This window comes from Mastacembelus armatus, chromosome 11 (genome assembly GCF_900324485.2).
Source record: "Mastacembelus armatus chromosome 11, fMasArm1.2, whole genome shotgun sequence".
NCBI classification, from domain to species: domain Eukaryota; kingdom Metazoa; phylum Chordata; class Actinopteri; order Synbranchiformes; family Mastacembelidae; genus Mastacembelus; species Mastacembelus armatus.
Window position 1 is genome coordinate 1,013,574 of NC_046643.1, and position 21,125 is coordinate 1,034,698.

Consider the following 21,125-nt stretch of genomic DNA (forward strand, 5'->3'; position numbering starts at 1 on the left):
TGTCGATACAAACCCATGCATTAAAAGATTTCCTAATATTTCACACAGAGGTGAAATATTAGGAAATCTTTGCAGTGCTGAGTGCAATCTCAGGGTTAATGCTGAGACAAGAGGTTAATGCTCAATTAGACACTTGTGAGTTTGCCTACATACAGAATAGGAGCATTGAGGATGCCATTCTGAACATTACACATCTTATATCTAAACATCTTGAAAACAGCAAAGCTTATACCAGACTTTTATTGATTGATGTTAGTTCCTCTTTTAATACAGACAATAATGTTGTTAAGTAAGTTGAAAGAAAAGGGGGTGAGTGCTCAGTTAATAAAATGGTTTTATTCAGGGCACAGCAAGTAAGAATTAATCACTCTCTGACATAAAATATAGATGACTGCAAGAGGACACACCCAAATAACTATACTGTTAAATTTGCAGACAACACTGTGATTTTGAGTCTTTTATATAAATACATGGACATTTCCTCCTACCACAGTAAAATTAACTCCTTTACAAAGTGGTGTGACAGAAATCATCTTGTGCTGAATGCCTCAAAAACACAAGAAATGACCTTTGACCCAAAATGTATCCAATCATGAACCCGTTGTTATTAAAGATAACACTATTGAACAAGTATCCTCATACAAATACCCTTGGGATCTACATGGACAATCTCCTCTGCTGGAAAACACATATTGACACTCTTTTGCTCTACACTCCAACAAAGACTATATTTTTTGAGAAGACTGAGGCTGTATGGTGTGACTGCCAATATATTGTCTGTGTTCTATGGGGCCATACTGGAGAGCATCCTTTGGTATGTTATCACAGCCTGGTTTGGTAACTTGTCTGCCCCCTCAAAAAACAAACTAGCTCACATCCACAAAACAGCAATGAAAATAATAGGTAATAGGAACCAATACAAGCTCTTTACGAAAAGGCAGTGGTAAAGAAAGCAACAAAAATCATATCAGACTCTGATTATCCTCTTTCTTGTGAATATGAACTGTGTTTCTGTACAGATTGCTTACAGATTAGCTCTAGTGTAACACACCTAAAAACTAACTAGATTCTCTGTAAAACTCCTAAAAACGTATATATTCCTGTACTAGTCAAGTACCATCTTTCTTGTCCAGCACCTCTTGCTATGCCCAGACTTATCTTGTTACTTCTGACTCTCTAGCCTACCAGTTGGCTCAGCTAACTGCTAGGATGGCCTCTCCCTCTCCTTCTGTCTCTCCCCGTCTCTCTCCAGTTTGGTGTACTGGACATACCAGCAACCCAGCAAACATGCCCTTTTGGGGCATCCCTACAGGGACACTGCAGGCAAAAGAAAATTGACCCTGTTAGGGTAGCCCAGTGTGGGTTCCATTACCAGCATGAAATGTGGGGCAAAAAATAAACCTTTCTTAGTAAAAATGTTTTGATGAGCTAGTGCCAACATGCACATGTATGCCCCACCTGGGCACCTAGTGGAGTGCATACCCAGCCCGAAGTGTGAGCCCAGATCCACAGGGTCCAGTCCTCGGGGATCCCCTCAGTCCAGAGAGGACTGGCCACCAAACCAGGGCAAAACTGACCCCAGGTTCTGCTGGAGGTTTCTTCTGTTACAGGAAGTTTTTTCTCTCCACTGTACCCAAGTTCTGCTCATAAGGGATTTGTTGGATTTCTAATTAAAGTGCCTTGAGATGGTTTTTTTACAATGATTTGGCATTATACAAATAAAATAAATAGAATTGAATTAAAATTGAATGTCTGTGTATGTACCTGTTGGTAGCTTGTAGTTTTCCTGTCTTGATATATTGCTGAAGAATCTTCTGATGCTCACCTCCCACTGGGTTGACATGGAAAACAACTTGAAGCACACAGACGGTTCATTCCTCTTTCTTCTTAAAGCCGCCGGAACTTGTTCTTCATTTAAGATCAATGCCTTAGAGTTCCTTTGTTGATTAAAATACCTGTCAGCCTGTCATATCACACAGGTTTAAACTATGGCATGTAAAATTATACATCTACAAAATGAGTCATAGACAGGTTTCAATGTGATTGCAGCACAAAGAGGAGTGGGTAAGATCACTAATGAGGAGAAAAGAAGATTGAAGAGGATTAGCTGTGACGTGGAAACAGCCATGTGGTAACACATGTATGCCATGCAGTGTCAAGCATAAAGTTGCTCACCTACAGGTTAATGTTGATTGTTGCTATTTGTTGTCTTGTATGTTTGTTGTCGACACTGAAGTGTACTCAAAGCACTTTTACACTATTTGTCCATTCACCCATTCAAGCCAGGGAACAAACCACCAATTCTCTGGTTCATGGTCAAACCTGCTCTACCTCCTGTGCCGATGCCCTGCACTCAACCCCACACAAAGAATCTAGTGGCCTAAAGGGGTTATGGGAAAGTAAGGTACAAAGTTTTGCATCAACTCTGGTACAATTAGCAGATTCCCCAAGCAAAACTCTGCATTACCTTTTTTCTGAAGAATGGCCGAGTGAGAATAAAAATCACACCAGGACCTTTACCTATTACAAAAGTACAGATTGTTTGTAGTTGTTCTATAGTTTGTGAAGACAAACTCAGAAACATATTTTCATATGACAGTCCATAACTACAACAAAATAGGTAGTTCATTGGGAGTCTACAGCTCATCTTTGTCTGAAAGCTACTTGAAGCATATGAATTTTGCTAGATTTTAGTTTCTCTGAGCTTTTCAGCAACACCTTTATGTTTTTCTTTTACTTCAGTCATGTTAGTCATGTAAAGCATGTCAGAAGCAGTCCATCACTAGCTGCCTCAGGGTTTAAATCATGGTCATAATACCAGCGCATGAATAAGAAGTAAATTTGTACAGCCATGAGAACCAATTCGAGTTAGTTCAAGAAGGAGACAAATGTGAGGGAAAACGGACAATTTCTTTGTACAAAGGACCTTACTGCATTACATTTTAAAAATGTAGGGTTTTCTGAAAGATGGAGTATTGTAATGGAGCTTTCATTTAAGTATTCAGTGTCATTATCCATCGCACACTGAGAACACTTGAATATGTGGTTATGTTTTTGTGAGCAGTTTGTCAAAATGTGGATGATAATGTTTTACAGTCAGTACAGAAAGAAGGCATGTTCATCTACAATACATGTTTTAAACAGCAATAAATACCTCAGGTAGAATGGTATACATGTGGTATGAGTGGTAAGATGTGCACAGACTGCAGTTTTGTAATTCTTAACTGATGGACTGTTAGGTCATAAACGCCATTTTGTCATTTTCATAGTTATCTAACCAAATGTCGGCTGAGATATGACAGGATGTTCCTGCTGGCTGATTTCACAATGATCTTCACTTTGGCTTGTCTGCACAGAACCTCAGAGTCATGTTGAAAGCCTGTAGATTTTGTGCTTTTGTTGTTGTTCAGCTGTCATTGGCAGGGGGAATGAATGCTGGTAAGATCATTACACTTTTTATTCTAAAATAGACACGTGGTGTTGTTTTAATACCCTTCAATCTATATATAGCATATATAGAGTATTTTGATGAAGGAAGACAGCTAACTAAAAACAAAAATATTGTAGATACACTGTTAAAATGTTTCCTGTAAAAAAACAGTAAACAACTGGCAGCAGGGTTGCCATTATATTACTGTAAAATTAACAGTTTTTTAATGTCACTAAAATTTAGTTTTTTGCTGTTAATGAAAAATACAGTTAGAATCTGTTTTTGATTAATTTCACAGTATTTTACAGTTAACTGACATGCTTAAAATTAGATTACAGTATATAGCTGTTTTTCTTTTATAGCATTTTACAGTTAACATTTTATTTTTTATTTTTTTTACATATATTTTAATAAACCATTTTTGTATTATTTAAATTTACTTAGTAGCTTATATACACTACAAACTGTTAACAGTGCTTTAGTTAAGAAAAATAACAGATTGCCATAGCTTTTTATTGCATTTTGATTTTTATTTTAATATAACAAAGGAAACAATTGTATGTTACACTAGAACCAACAAAAATCAGACAGATAATTGTCTGTCTAAATACATTGAGCATTTTGCTATAAATAGTGCAATAAACATACATACATACATACAAGGCATATTGACATTATCAACTATGTTAAATTCTATGTTAAAAAATTAAAGTTCTTATAAAAGTAAACCTGGTGACCATAACAGAACAGTTATGGAACTGTATAGCCACAGTTAAAGACATTTGAACTAACTACATTGTAGAATTATAATAAAACTCAAATAATATCTCGCCCTGTATCATGTCTCATGTCAATCTACATGGCATACAGTGGGGCAAAAAAGTATTTAGTCAGTCACCAATTGTGCACGTTCTCCCACTTAAAAAGATGAGAGAGGCCTGTAATTTTCATCATAGGTATACCTCATCTATGAGAGACAAAATGAGAAAAATCCAGAAAATCACATTGTCTGATTTTTAAAGAATTTATTTGCAAATTGTGGTGGAAAATAATTATTTGGTCAATAACAAAAGTTCATCTCAATACTTTGTTATATACCCTTTGTTGGCAATGACAGAGATCAAACGTTTTCTGTAAGTCTTCACAAGGTTTTCACACACTGTTGCTGGTATTTGGGCCCATTCCTCCATGCAGATCTCCTCTAGAGCAGTGACGCTTTGGGGCTGTCGCTGGGCAACACCTTGAAATGCTTCTTACGAAGCCACTCCTTCGTTACCCATGCGGTGTGTTTGGGATCATTGTCATGGTGAAAGACCCAGCCACGTTTCATCTTCAATGCCCTTGCTGATGGAAGGAGGTTTTCACTCAAAATCTGACGATACATGGCCCCATTCATTCTTTCCTTTACATGGATCAGTCGTCCTGGTCCCTTTGCAGAAAAACAGCCCCAAAGCATGATGTTTCCACTCCCATGCTTCACAGTAGGTATGGTGTTCTTTGGATGCAACTCAGCATTCTTTCTCCTCCAAACACGACGAGTAGAGTTTTTACCAAAAAGTTCTATTTTGGTTTCATCTGACCACATGACATTCTCCCAATCCTCTTCTGGAGCATTCAAATGCTCTCTAGCAAACTTCAGACGGGCCTGGACATGTACTGGCTTAAGCAGGGGGACACGTCTGGCACTGCAGGATTTGAGTCCCTGGCGGCGTAGTGTGTTACTGATGGTAGCCTTTGTTACTTTTGTCCCAGCTCTCTGCAGGTCATTTACTAGGTCCCCCCGTGCGGTTCTGGGATTTTTGCTCACCATTCTTGTGATCATTTTGACCCCACGGGGTGAGATCTTGCGTGGAGCCCCAGAACGAGGGAGATTATCAGTGGTCTTGAATGTCTTCCATTTTCTAATAATTGCTCCCACAGTTGATTTCTTCACACCAAGCTGCTTACCTATTGCAGATTCAGTCTTCCCAGCCTGGTGCAGGTCTACAATTTTGTTTCTGGTGTCCTTTGACAGCTCTCTGGTTTTGGCCATAGTGGAGTTTGGAGTGTGACTGTTTGAGGTTGTGGACAGGTGTCTTTTATACTGATAACGGGTTCAAACAGGTGCCATTAACACAGGTAACGAGTGGAGGACAGAGGAGCCTCTTACAGAAGAAGTTACAGGTCTGTGAGAGCCAGAAATCTTGCTTGTTTGTAGGTGACCAAATACTTGTTTTCCACCATAATTTGCAAATAAATTCTTCAGACAATGTGATTTTCTGGATTTTTTTTCTCATTTTGTCTCTCATAGTTGAGGTATACCTATGATAAAAATTACAGGCCTCTCTCATCTTTTTAAGTGGGAGAACTTGCACAATTGGTGGCACAATTGCCTGACTAAATACTTTTTTGCCCCACTGTATGTGGTACAAAAAAAGAACATAACATTGTTTTCTTTCTGTAAAAAAGATTGAATTAAAATATAATGAACACCACCAGCCATGTCTGAATAAAAACTGTGTAGCTGGGCTGTTCTAACAAAGCACATAGTTAATCCATGTGTATGATGACAGGTGAGTTAGTGACTGATCACTGTTCCATTCTTACAGTCCAGCCTTGGTAGCCCTGTGATTGCGAGTGAGTGTCTGTGCGTGTGTGTGTGTGTGTGAGAGAGAGAGAGAGAGAGAGAGAGAGAGACAGAGAAAGAAATAGACGAGTTCCTTTTAAATTTCATTGCAATGTGAACTAAGAACTAAGACTCCAAAATAAAGACAATTCAAGGAGAAGCAGAGTGAAATTGAGTAGAAGAAAAGAATTAGATGAATTAAACAATTTCATATTTTGATAAATATATGTCAGTAATGGAATTGATGAAGCTCAACTTCTTAAATGAAGTCCCATTCAAAGTCCATTAGTTTCTTCAGCAGTGTGGATACATGTGGGTTGAAAGTTGTCTTTTTGTCACTGACTTAGCCAGTTTTCTTAGATGCGACTGCCCCGTTAAGCCTTGGTCCCTCTCTCAGGGTTTATTCCAATGAAGTGCCTGAATAATTACAATTATTCTTTAGGCACAATTTAAAAATCAAGTTGTGTAACACTCAAATTAACAACACGTGTGAATACATTAGGCAAAGAAATTAAAAACCGCTCCTTGTGTTGTCTGATTAATCGGCAACCATCTATAAAATTCTATTTAGCTGCTAATATGCAGATATTCAATGCAAACAAACAGCAAACATCACTGGCAGACTTTGCACCACACAAGGAATTAAATAAAATTGATACTCACCAAATAATTAGTCAAGATCACGATGGATGAAGAAATGAACCGATCCAGTTTCACATGTGCTGTTTAGGTGAATTTGTCTTCCCAAAATTAAAAAAATAGTGCATGATACTGTTGCTTAAGATATCAAATGGACAGTTAACAGTAAAGTGCTGCGTTTTAGGAATACATTACTGTATTTTGACACAGTTTAACTTTATTTAACAGTAAAGTGCTCTGTTTATACAGGTTAATACTGTTGAAATCCTGCTGTAAATTTACAGAAATCCTTCACAGTGTAGGAAATGATTACACTGTACCTTATTTAATGAATATTTTATTATTATTTATTTAATGAATACTTCACTTGTTAAACTTCACCGTAGAGAGCATAATTTTACACTAACTGCCTGAAAAGCAGTTGACTGAGCATAAGACATTATGTTTTATCTGTTCTTTGTTTTTATTATTACAGATTGGAGTGTTATGAGGATTCCATTCCACGCTAATCGAGGAAACAGGTGAGACTCACACCATAACATAGGCAGTTAGTTAAACTAAGCCTAACCTAGACAAACCTTGTCATTAACATGGCTATTCAAATGCTTTATGATGGGAAATTGCTGTAAAATGCAAGCTTGTATTCATGGGATAGATATACAACAAAGCTATCAGTTCTAATTTACCTCAGACTAAAGATAAAGAAAATGTCACCATAACAGTTCGGGACAGTACAGCTTTGAAAAAACTGGTTCTTTCAGTGAGGGAATATTGTACTATCAGTTCCAACTAAAATATATCACCAAATGTTCGACGGATTGCAATGAACTTTGGTACAGAGTAAATAGAAACTAAGAATGTTAATGGGAAACATTAACTGGTAAACATTCAGAAATAAGACATTGCCATTACGAGCAATTCTCTCTAGTGCTACTGTGAATTTAGTCAGTCTGGCTCACTATTCATTTACATATTTCTAGGGCATATCTTCAGATGATTCCTCCCACGTTTGACCCACCACAGTCTGATCTTGCTGGAAAGTGGTTAACTGATCCTTACAGAAACACCAAATCCAAACAAATGAACAAAATTAATGTAGGTACAGGATGTCAGAAAATTACTTACAACAGGAATTATGCTCTTTCTGACTTGTGTTCTGTAAATGAAAGAGTGCCTGCCACTTGCCTCATTAAGCAACCCTCCCTAGTTTATTGGAGTCATTCAGACCATTTGAGATTCACACATAACGATGTGGTTGAGACTAAGGTTGTGTTTAACCAACATATGACCTTTTGGGAAGGTGAAAGCAAATACAGCCACCAAACAATAGTTATTATGGAAGAGGACCCTGCAGTGATTGCCTCAGCCACTAACCTGTTTGAGAGGCAGCCCACTTTATCAACTCTGCTGATGTACCAGAAGAGGGCACTGCATCTACTCAGAGGAAGCCATTTTTACCCTAGTAGAAATCATGATGTCATACTGGTGGGCCATGGCACTAAGTCTACCAATGGAACTGTCCAGCTGGCTGGTTATGGCCCAGAAGAACTTGCCAGATTTGTGTCAATTTTAAAAACTGAAAGAATCTTTGGTCAACTTAGCAGCATCAGCCTCATCAGCTGCAACCTTGGAAATGACCTGAACTTTATGTTGCGGTTTTTACAAATCCTCCAATCTCTTACTGTAAAAACAATCCTGCACATATACAACTCCTTCTTGTCTGTCAGCTCTGAGGGGAAGATAATAACTACAACCAATGGAGCCTGGACGTCCCATGACCACAGCAGAAGAGTCATTGCTGAATTGGACCAAAGTGGGAACCTGATGACTAAAGTTCAACTTGGCTGTGCAGGGGCAGTGTTTCCTGATTATAAAGGAAATGTTTTGTATCGCCAGCCATTGGAGTGGCCAAGCCAACCTCAAATGTTTGTTCCAATGGAGCTGCGCAAAAAGTATCCTTCTATTGACTGCCTAGAGGGGCTCACCTGGAGCTTGTTCTTTAAGGAGAATGGAAAAAGGCGTGCTCCCGATTATATCCTAGACCATGATCAAAGACATCAAAAAGCAATTTGGCTTACAGAACCAGGACCAGAAGAAGACAACATTGTCTTCAAACATATCCTTAACATTCAGGATCTACTTGTGGAGATACGATATAATGCCAGAGAGGAAGCTGCATCAGACCTTTACTATGTTCTTAATGAATGCATTTACAAAGTACATAGGAAAAATCTTAGTGTAAGTCTTGTGGGTAAGTTCATGAACCCTAACAATCAAGGGGAAATTGAACAATTCCGCCAAAATTTCAATGAACAACAGGTCAAGTCCTCCTTGCAGGAGCTGAGACAGGGTCTCAAAGCATCCAAATTCATGACTTCTGTCGTCAGACTTTCCAGTTACAACAGTGTAACTACAACTGTGAGAGATGGGGTCATTACTTCATGGCAGCAGTGTTTTCAGCATCTGTGCATAATTTCAGAATATTCTCACTTTTTCTCATGAGTGTCATTGGTTGTGAAGTTGGGCGCTTGCAGGGGACTGACAGTCCCCTATGCACATCATTTGTTGGAGATGACCACCCTATGGTGACTGAGCAAACCTGGCCTGAACATCATCGGGGATTCTATGGCTGCACTGTTGATAACTACAAAATGGCACAAGAGAAAAAACAGATATGGTTAGATCAAATTGTTGCAAAGGAACATGCCCTGTATATCAAATCGAAGCAGATGATGAATGCCGTTGGCCATGATGAGCAAACAGAGCTAAACATATTTGGTAGGGTTAAAGTAATGAATAAATACGTGTTCTCATCTTATCTAGAATTCTTTCGAGGTACACCTGAAGGGAAGAAACTCAAGAGAGGATGTACTCCTGTCCATGACAATTTAAATCTGTAATGATGGTGTATACTGAAATGGATCTTGATGATGTGCTAAATTAAAGCCATAAATCAATTGTTTCAGCAGGTACATCACATTTTCATATAAACTACTTAGTAACTATGTATAGGACTTTTGCTTATAAAACCAACTACCAATAAAACAATGACAAAAACATTGACAATTTCTTTACAGGTTTATTACACCATTTTATTATGGTGTCGCAACGATCAGAATACAAAAAACACAATGGGTTTATACAGCACACAGATGAACCAGATCAAATATATGGGCATATAATAAGAATACAACCTACATTTTTGTGTTTCATTATTGCTGCACTTGATTGTCAAAATATGATGATTAATGGTTAAATTTCAGACAAAATTTAATATTCAAAGTTACTGTGTGAATAGACATTGCTGACACAAAAACAATGTTTCAATGCTGGCATACATACAGAGTTCATATATTATGTTATATAAACTACATTCTTGGAATTTATGTGATTAACTAATGACATCATCATTGCCAGGTAAGTGAGAAAAATGGGCACAATCACACCCTGCTCTCGTTTCCTTTTCTAAAATGGTGAGTAATTTGTCTTTCTCCAATTTAAGATGCTGCCTCCAATTTGATGGGGCCCACCATTTTCTGTAAGCATTTATTGCATCTTATGAACTATAAGATGCGCCATATTACGTATCAAGTTGTGAACAGCACAAAAATTGGCAATTCATCCTGTTATTCGTGACTTAAATTTTGAAGGCACCTACGTATAAATGTAGGAAAACATAAGACAATAAAACATAAGACAAACCTAGACTAAATAAGGGACAGTGGCTGTGTTAATGACTGACTGTGATGTTGCCCAGCAATCTTTTGCACTAGTCAAATTCAAAATTAGCATTGAGGCCTCTCAAAAAAAAATGTGATTGCTGGATCTTCTAATAGTGTTTTAAGGGGTTCACCACGTCTAATGGCAGAGGTGTTAAACTCCATTCAGGCCAACACACTGATACAGGTGAATCTGTGTTGGTGAGCTCTCTGTACAGGTCAGCCTTTTTCAGCTGACTTTACTTCCCAACTTCCTCTCAACTAAGGTTGAACAGGGGGTGGACACCCCGGCTTTCGAGACCTGGTGTTGAAGTGGATGTGACTGTGAGATCGACAACAGACCTGATTTTGGAAAGGTGTGTGTAGGTTTCAGACAGTATTAGACAGTCCAACAAACATTTATTTTAAAACATATTGAAACATTTATAAGGATGAGATGTTGTGAGCCCTAGTGCGTTCAACATACTGAAGTTGAATTGAACTTCAGAGCAAGGATGCTGGGCAGCATACTGTCAGAAGTAAGATGTGGAAAGCTGTAAGATGTAGAGCATTATTCTTAAATGTGGGGAACAGCTTGCTGTGTGCAAATGAGAGTTTGCACCTTTGTATTCTGTCTGACACCTGCATATTGTTACACTGTTTAGTTAACTTCCAGGTTTGAAATTCAAAACTTGCTCATGCGTTGAGTAAGCCTGCTTTTCACAGGAGAATGCAGCTGCATGAGGAACCCTTCTGGCTGCTGAGGAGGCCATACTGTGTGGTGGCTAGTGACTGGATTAAGTTCCAGAAATGCTTGAAAGAGATGCCCTCGCCATCACTTACACCCATCTTCCGCATGATCTCCCCCATTCCCTGGTCTGTGCCAACCCCCTGTGGGAAAACACAAGACAGAATGTGGAATATAATTTCTGTGTTCACTGTGAATATGAAGACTCGGGCCTCAAACCTGAACTTTACTCCCATGGTAGTGGATCATTCTGGTGCATTACAAATTACTGTAGTTCATATTTTTAGTCAGGTTTCACACTGTAGACATCGAAGTTATATATTTTGTAATATAGTGACATTGATAAAAACAAGTCAAATGAAGCAAGAAACAGCAGCATTTAAACAACAGACAGAAACAAACCATGTAGTTGCAGAATGTACAAAATGAAATGTGTAAACATCACTCAAAAATCACAAACACATTCCGTGAAACAACATTCCTCACATGGCTTCCTTACTTTTAGTGGCACTGTTAGACATGCCAACAGTGTGGTTTGAAGGATAAGTGATAGCTAATGCATGAATGGATCTAATTGGGTCAAATTAGAAGTGAGCACCTGAAATATCCTTCCATCATTTCTCAGGTAAACAAAACAGTGATGGATGTTTACTATGACTAATCATTTTACTGTTTAATTAACTTTGCCTAACCTGTTTGTAACATATCTGATCATCTGACTGCTTAAGTCTCAGATGTTTTTGTGATGTTACTGTACTCCTCTATAAACCTGTTCCTTTACTTATGTAAATGTAGCAATATAATTGTGAAAATATTCCAAGTAGAAGACAGTGAGAGACAGACAGAGATACCATATTTTCCAGACTATAAGTCGCACTTTTTTTAATCCTCTGGCTTGTCCTGTGACCTATACAGCAAAGTGACCTATATGTGTATATTTACAGAAAAATTTGTCGAGTAGTCACTAGCATTAGATGGCATTCTTGACTCAACTGAAAATAAAACTGTACTGCCAAAGAAGTAAAAACATTTATTTTTACACTAAACTACAACTCCTGGTGTAACACAAGTGAAAATGCCACCCAAATTGGAAGTAAAGTATGCAGCTGAAACAAAGTTTGGCGTGAGTATCGACAGACAACCCGAGAGCTGAGGAGGAGACGCTGTTTCATCTCCCCCCACCCTGACGTTGGCGCAGTTGTTTAATACTATGTAACATGGATGAATAAATTTCGTAATGCGTTCCTGTTTGTTGTTATGCCTAGCCTACGTCCTTCATAGGCTACTTTAGACTATAAATAGTATCATTAGAACTACAACTTATACACTGAAGTGACTTCTATACTGTATATGTTTTTCACTTCAACAAGGCTGTTTTTGCTAAAAGTGACTTATACTCTGGTGCGACTTATAGCCCAGAAAATACGGTATGTATGTGTGTGTATGTTCCACACTGTCATATTGTAACCAAATAATGGGTGTAGGCACAGTTTTTGTTTGTTGCTCATATAACACTAGTGACCAATGTATGTATGTGTTTATACAGGTCACACATAGTAAGCCTAGGACGCTGACATTCAAAAAATATGTTTTCAACAGTAAAATCCTTTAAAAACTAAATCCCACCTGAAGGGATGGAATTTCCTAACAGTCAAGTAAGCCTAGTTTTTATGTGTTTGTATAAGTACTTATAATGTGTATTTGCTGGTATCTGCATGTGGCCTGTGTGATTACTGAACATGTTTCTGAATGTCTGTGTGATATGCCACACCTGGCAGCAGGCTGGCTGAGGATGAAGCACATGGAGACTGAAAACAGCTTTACCTTGACCAGGTTAGGCAGCTGGGAGGACAAGAGACCTTTGAATTCCTCAGTTTTCAGGGTTGCGCATTTGTCAGCCGATGCAGCATGGAACTGGGTGACCAGTGTGTTGATGGCCTTCTCCAGGTCTGAGTACTGTGGAGAAAAAGATGAAGGAAGGCAACAGGCAAAATATGGTCATAACTAGTCTACTACCATTTTTATGATAAGAGACATTGTGCTTTAACAAGGTTTAAAGCCTTGCTATTGGTCATTTACCCTGAAGCCCGATAGATTTACAGAGCTTTAGAGAGACTTTCACCTCATTGCTTAGCACTTGGACCACAATTTTGCTGCTTTGGTTCACTCTCACCAACCTCATATACATTGTCTACTACCTGCTCATCACCAAACAGCAGACAGACACTGTTAAAGACTACCTAATGAACACAGTGCTACATTTAATAAACAAAGAACCACCGAGCAGTTGACAAAGACCAAGAACAGAGCTAAAAAACAAGGAAATATTGGAGTTTTCCATATTAATTTAAAGTTAATAAGTCAATGTTTCAGAACTTGTTCTTGCTGCCCCCATGTCATTTATTACACATATAAGGTTAGGCAGCAATTATTAGTGTGAGGCAATATAGCTGAAACATAATACATAGTGTAACACAATGTCAGATTATTTTCCTACTGTTTGTTTTGTAAAATGGTATCTGTCCCTCTAGTATGGTGAAGGGTGGTACTGTAAATCAATGTGTTGCTGCTTTATGTTAATACATTTTTTTCCATGATTTTCCATCAATATTATGGTTATGATTATTTGATTGGGTAGCCAATCTCTATTGACTATTTTAACAATCTTCTTTGTTGCAAAAAGTAACTTTATGATAGTGAAATGTAATCATAATTCCCACTTCCAATGGTTCCAATTTTAAAAAGATTTAGATTGTGGTCTTGGATAAAGCAAGCCAAAGTACAAGTACATCTTTATCTGCTTTCAACTAAATAGCAGGAAACATGTGAAAAGAGAGCACAGGTTATCATGCGTACCATATCAATTTCATGACCCCTCTATGTTAGGACTTCTATTCAAATGCTTTCCCTTGTTGGTAAACAAAGGTTTACAAATTCATAAAGTTTTATAACTGAGCTGACAAAACTATCTTCCACAAAGCTTCATTTAGCAACTGAGCTTTGAATAATTTCAGATGAGCTTCCTCAACTGAATGGCTCCAAATGCACTTTGTTGTGAGACTGTTTGGTCAAAATATGTTTCTGACTTTAAGCCAACATGACTAAGACATCCTTGAAACCTGCTGAGGACTGACCTCATGATTCCATGACATGGTTGAAAGCTCTGAAATAGCTACTAAAGGACATTGATTAGACTGTACTGTCAGCAGTTTCCATGGTTAAGAATGAACTTGAAAACACATTTTTATGACACAGCGTTTGTATGATTGCATTAATGTAGGTCTACATGACCGTATTACCTTCTAAAGTTCTTATAATGAAGTTCTTACATGCAGCAGTTATTGAACAATCTGATCCTTCATGTGGAGTGGTGTTTGTGTCCACCTGATGAATATAAGTCCAATATTCAGGCTATTTTATCTCTGTTTTTTGCATGAGAGAAATATTTGGCTCCTTATCTGATAAATGCTCTCTGTATTAACCAGATAGTCCCTAACTGTGACTGTCTGCTGTAGAGTTTTTTTAAACTATTGCAGTCAGAAACAATGTCAATAAGGGCTGTGAGAGAGAACTAAACTTTGAATATGCTGTAAAATCAAAATTATGAGCTCAATGACTAGAAAACATTACAGAGCTACCGAGTAGTTGCTGGGAGTCCATCATTGTGAGACACCTTTCACACACAGTCACATGATTCAGTATTGATGCCGATCATGACCAAAGTAGTGCTAAATATGGTTATTTGTTGCCTATCAGTGGAACACACTGCAGTATTGCTAAAGCTATTCAGTGCTTATGAGAGAGCAGCTTTGTCAAAACCACACCCTTTCTGACTGATGTACCACAAGCCACTGCAAGTCCTCTTCACCTCAGCTAAAACTCAGTTAGCACCAATCTCTTGACTGTATACAAGGCATTGTGTGCTCATCTGTACAACATTTCAGATACGAAGCAACTCATTGAATTGCACAAATACAAGCACCTACAAAAGATTGTGGAGGCTCTTGTTTAATTGTGTGTACATATAAGAAGGTTAGCATTTTCAAATAACGTCATAAAATAGTATTTTTAAAACTTAGTTTGTGTAAGTAAATTTGTGTATATATGTTTTCATTGAAACAAGATATAGTCCCTGTTTGTGTTAGCTCGCCCATTACCACACCCAAATCCCTACCTTAATCTCCAGCTCAATGTTGATCTTAATGTCTGCACAGTTTAGAAAAGTGCTTCAAAACAGTCAGGTGAGAGAAAGTCCAGGGATTTGGCCTTCTTTTCAGGGCTTTAAAATGAATTTGCATTTGTATCTTAAATAGTGTGCAAGTTCTACAACAGTACTGCACTGCAGGTTGTTGTCAAGTGTTGTTCTTTCTGTGGAACTCTGCTCCTGGTTGTTTTGTATTTTCAGCTTCAGACCTAACTGATTGGATAAATGACATACATGGGTTCATCTTATGAGGAAAGAGACCAGACAATGTGGGGACCAGTGTGGCACGGGCCCCAATGTAAGCCAACAGACTACACACAGTGAACCCTTGCAACCCTTGATTAGAGTATTAGCTTGTCATTATTAACAAAGAACGAAAATGTAGTAGATAGACAGAGGTCTAAAACAACGATATCATGCAGCATTGCACAATTCTATTCTACTGTACGTACAACACAAAGCCAAGTTACATTCCAAATGACACATGCCCCTGATTCATTTAGGGTACTGCATTACACAAATGTAGGTATCTGCTTTGACTGGTGATAACTGTGACATTATCATAAATTACAGTTCTTACCTTGTTCTAATGTCTACAGAGGGTAATAAAGGAGTGCAAGTTTAATCCCAAGATTCAGTACTAGGCAGGTAATGGTTTGCTTTAGGTTAAAGTTGGGGCCAGGTTAAACACCATGAAACCCAGTGGTTAGGGTTAGAGTGTAGGTTTGGTTCAGATTAAGTAACGGGAAGGAGGGAACACATATATGCGACTTCACTTCCCGCACAATCTGCTCCTGAGTCTTGGGATCTAAGCGCTGTAAAGGCATAGTGATACTGAGTTGTCAGGGAGGGGCGACTGGCGACACACGTCTGTAGAGCTTCTGCATCAAATAAGTTAAAAGAAAGAAATTTAGGCTGTCTGATTTGTACCAAGGCGGCTGGGCTACGGAACAGTTCCCATGTTTGTCTAAACTACAACAGTTCAAATCGAGCTATCCGAGTTAAAGTTTCCCATCTGCGACATTTTTTTTCCCTGGCGTGAGATGGCGCGTATCCGGCGGGAAACCGTTCTTTAACGACTTGTTTCGCTGTCGCCCGTTACACAATTCTTCCAAGCCAGTTCACGTCAACGTTTATTACTGAACAAACACGGCTACAAACAGGCATTTCTCCCAGTGACGAATGCACGTACTTTAAAAAAGTCGACATTGGAGAATTCTGTCGGGATTAACTGGGGTTTTAGTTGTTAGCAATAGAAAGTGTGTTTAATTTCTTACCTGAGGCATGTCGACTGTGAGTTTGAGTGTGGTCACTTTTTTCCCTGCGTGTCTCGCTACCTGCTGCGGTTGTGTGTCAGTGGAGCACTGCTTCTGTCACCAGCTGGCAGCATTCCTGGTTCCTCCCTCACCATGAGACAACAGCCAGGAAGAAGCTGTTAGCCAAGGCACTCACACTCACACACAGTAACCAACTAACTACTTTACTTATGTAAAAGTAGCAATATAATTACAGTCCTACAATCAAATTCTACTTAAGTATCAACAGATTTTACTTAAAGTATCAAAAGTAAAATGAGCCATTGTGCAGAAGTGATCCATCTCAGTGTAAATACTGATATATGGTGTTTATGTGTTAATATCACTGCCATGTTGTACATGTTGAACTTTGCTGCTGTGCACCATATTCTACACAGCAGAGGTTGGATGTTTTTACTGGACAGGAAGGGGAGGTGAAAGTTGCAATTTAAAAGGTTACTAGTAACTTCAGCTGTCAGGCAGATGTAGTGGAGTTATATGCATTAAATCCAAACACTCGGGAAACTATAGGTACCTCAGTTTTATATGTTGGCATAGTACTTGAATGACTGTACTTATATTCCACCACTACTCATGAGAATATGCATTATGCAACAAAAAAAAAAGAGATCTGGTAAGGTCTGCCTATATGTAAACATACAGGCAAAGCAACAGCAGACACTTTCAAGAGTTCAGCTCAAAGATAATGATAACTGGTCTTGTATAATATTTTATAAAGTGATGTTTGGATCTTCCACTGTGGCGCAGCTCACATTCAACAGACAACTCATTCCACATCTGGAAACCTTTAGTAAAAGCTGGAGTTGGAGTTTTTTTTTTTTTTGCGCAATAACAGCCTGCATGTTTGGGCTGGTATTCTACTTTTCTTCCAGACTGTCACTGAGTTAACCTCTTCACTACCAACTGTTAATGTGATACGTATGGTAATGTCTCACACAACATTTAGTGTTAATGTGACATACTTTTGATACTACAGCTTTATATAGACCTCTGCCTCAACTTCATGTGAGACTTTCAGACTGGCAAATTCCTTGAACTTATGCCGCTAGAAAGGAGTTTAAATAAAAAGAAAAAAAGGGAGGGAGAGACAGCAAAGGGAGAAGGAAACAGGCACAACCACATTCTTTCTATCTGGTTTATGACTTCAGTCAGTGGGGTGGGTCCCACTGACTGAAGTCATAAACCAAAAAAAGTGAGAGGAAAGCTACAGTTTGGTTCAAATGAACAAGTATCTATCTAAAGTTTAAAAATATAATAAATAAAAAAAACTGTACAAGAATTCCAACAGGCAGCAGCTGAAACTAAAAGGTGAGCTTCTTCTAGGCTGGGATAAATACAGTAGAGTAGCAGACCTCCTCTGTTTGCAGGGTGTGTCACAATCTATGACTTCAGTCATTTCTATGGTCAGAGACCCCTCCCTCAATCTCCCTCAATCCCCTCCCGCAACTTGTGTATGTGAGTGGGAGGGGTTCATACCACACCCAATCAAAGAAACCACAGCGAACTGTTACATGAGACCACTACCTTTCCCACTGCTTCATCCTCACTGAACAGTTCCCAGAAGCTCTGCATTAACACATATACACAAACATGAACACACATGATACTGTACTCCCACACGTTAAACCTTCTGCTAACAATAAACATTCCTATGATATTACATAGTGTTCCTAACAAGTCACTACAAATGAAAGCTTAATTTCCAAGACAAACATTCTGAAAGCTTTAAAAAACTTGCTAGGCACTTTATGAGTGTATGCATGTGTAATGCTTTACACAAGCTGTGGGCACTTCCACGTGACAGAGATTCTGCTCATGTGCATCATCAAGAGATAAGAGTTCTTGAAGTACTGTAATATATTAGAAATTTCCTTCAAGAAGATTTAGACAGAATATTTTATGGAAGCCAAATGTGTATATATTATTTGGTGCACTGAGCTCCTCTCTCCCTCCCTGTCTCTGCTACTTCTACCCCCCCCCCCACCCACCCACATTATGATTGTCACTGATTTTGTGCCTTCTCTCTCTCATAGTTTGTGCTATCTTCTCTGTACCTTCTGTTTTGCAGGTGTCCCTGGTCCTGGAGCTGTATATTGCTGATGTGCAGTTACTGGCCCCACCAACCTGCAGTGTCTATTTGTTGTTTATCGTTGCTGTTCTTTTGTCTCTCCTCTATCCACTCACCTCAACCAGTGCCTTGAGATGATTGTAATGTGATTAGGCACTATAGAAATAAAAATGAATTGAAATTATAAGCTAATTTAACCCTTTCTTTTGATGTTTCAAACTTGAATGTCTTGAATTAACATGCTCTTCAGGTCTACTACTAAGGCTTGGGTTGACCACTAGATGTCATCCCTTTGCTACTCAATACAGAACTTCATACTAGAATATTATAAAGAATTTCTGTTTGCATTTTTTTAGGGTGACTTGTATTTGTTCCCCTGTTAATTAAAGGTTATACTGCAAACAAGGCCCCTAAACACTTTAGCCACACCCATACACACAATCTATTTTGTGAGCAACAAATGTTTTGAAACTACACATCTGGGTTTGTATATGTGCAAAAAATTGGACTTTCAGCTGTTTTAATGAATATAGACCACGACCACTAAACACTGATGATTTTAAAGATAACTGCATGCAGGATAAACAGCCTCATCTGGTTGTGATTTTCTAGAGGTTGAGGCATGGCAACTGGACTTTCAGTTTTCTAAGGCTGAAACGTTTCACCACCAATCCAAGTAGCTTCATCAGTCTGAGAAAAAGCTGGACTGGAACCTCCAAATTTATCTCCCAGGTTGGTTTCACTCCACCCCTAGTCTCATAGGTGAGCTAGGTGAGCTAGGCAAATCAGCTTGATTGTTGTGCAGGTGACCCACACCCCTGAGTTTCACTTCACACCTGGTCTGTGAATAGGCTCGTTAAGTGAACAAAGGAGTGAGCTCAGGTGAGGGGTGTTAGGATCTAATGGTGGACACATTCTGATTCCACAACCGTCTGCAGAGTCTGTCCTTCCTGAGAAACATTGGATTTGTTTCTTAATTTGCTGGGAACAGATGAAAGGGCAGCCTGGTATATAGACAATAGATTATGTCTGAGTCCTCCACCCCTGTTGAGGGAGGGTTTCTCCACTTGGACATAGATAGCTTCTCTCACTCCTCTTTCAAACCACCTATCTTTTATGTCCAAAATGTGTACATCACTGTCTTCAAAAGAGTGTCCTGTTTCCTCTAAATGGAGGTGCACAGCTGACTGTGGTCCTAAGGAGCTGCTCCTCCCGTGCTGGACCATCCTCCTGTTGAGTGGTTGGTTGGTTTCTCCAACGTAGAGTTCTGAGCATTGTTCCTTACACTGTACGGCATACACCACATTGCTCCTCTTTTGTTTTGGTATCTGGTCTTTAGGGTGAAGCAGTCTCTGCCTCAGTGTATTGGTGGGTTTGAAGTGGGCTGGTATCTGATGTTTCCCAAAAATCTGTTTAAGGGGAAACATCTGATACCAGTCCACTTCAAACCCACCCACTCTACAGTTATAATGTGATCAACTCAACATGAACAAAGATTGCCGTGGGAAGGCTGTTTGTCCAAGGCAGTCTAAAGGACTGTGCTGCTCAACTGTGTAAGCCTCTACAGAGGATCTTCAACCTGACTCTACAGTTGAGGAGGGTACCTGGGGAAACACCTTGTATTGTTCTGGTACCTAAAGTAAAATGTCCAGTTGAACTAAATGACTACAGGCCAATGGCTCTCATATCTCATATTATGAAGGTCCTGGATAGGATGATTCTCCATCTACTATGACTCTAGATACAAAATACACAATTTATCCAGTGCAGTTTGCTTACAGAGCAACACTGATGTGGATGGTTGAGCAGCACAAGGGCTCCACAGGGGACTGTTTCGGCTCAGTTCCTGTACACAGCAGATTTTATGTACAATTCTGAATCTTGCCACATTCAAAAATATTCTGATGATACTGTTATTGTGTATAAAGGAATACAGGGCTCTGATAAAAGCATTCAGTGACTGGAGTCACAAAAACTGCCTCCCACTGAACAGCTCTAAAACCAAGGATATGGCAGTGGATTTTTGAAGGTCTAAGCCCCCTCCTTAACCAATCAACATCTGTAGTGTGGACACTGAAGTGGTGTTAGCCTACAAATATCAAGGTGTGCACCTGGACAATAAGTTGGAGTGGTCACTGAACACAGACGTTCTATATAAAAAAAAAAAAAAAAAGGCAGATATGACTTTTCCTTCTAAGGCAGCTTAGGTCCTTTGACGTCTACAGAAAGATGCTGCACGTTTTACCAAGCTATGGTAGCAAGTGTGCTGCTTTATGCTGCAGTCTGCTGGGGAGGCAGCATAAAGCAGATGGATGCAAGGCAGCTAGACAAACTGGTACAAAAAGCAGGTTCATTGACTGGAATGAAGTCACTGGAGGCTGTGGTGTAGAGATGCAGTCAGAAAAAGATAAGAGTCC

The 21,125-nt window shown here is 39.0% G+C and overlaps 1 protein-coding gene across 1 annotated transcript; it reads right to left on the minus strand.

The window, feature by feature from the left end:
• Positions 1 to 9,733: 9,733 nt before the first annotated feature.
• s100v2 (S100 calcium binding protein V2) lies at positions 9,734 to 16,759 on the minus strand. Its single transcript, XM_026300675.1, has 3 exons — positions 16,602 to 16,759; positions 12,945 to 13,076; positions 9,734 to 11,263 (listed from the first exon to the last, which is right to left on the minus strand). The coding sequence occupies exons 1-3, from the start codon at positions 16,608 to 16,610 to the stop codon at positions 11,093 to 11,095; spliced, it is 312 nt and encodes a 103-aa protein (XP_026156460.1). The 5' UTR covers positions 16,611 to 16,759; the 3' UTR covers positions 9,734 to 11,092.
• Positions 16,760 to 21,125: the final 4,366 nt, after the last annotated feature.

Excerpts from the sequence above, each read along its gene's own strand:
- s100v2 (XM_026300675.1), bottom strand. Across the intron at positions 11,264-12,944 it reads AGCTGCCTAACCTGGTCAAG|GGGGTTGGCACAGACCAGGG; the intron begins GTAAAGCTGTTT and ends GTTTTCCCACAG.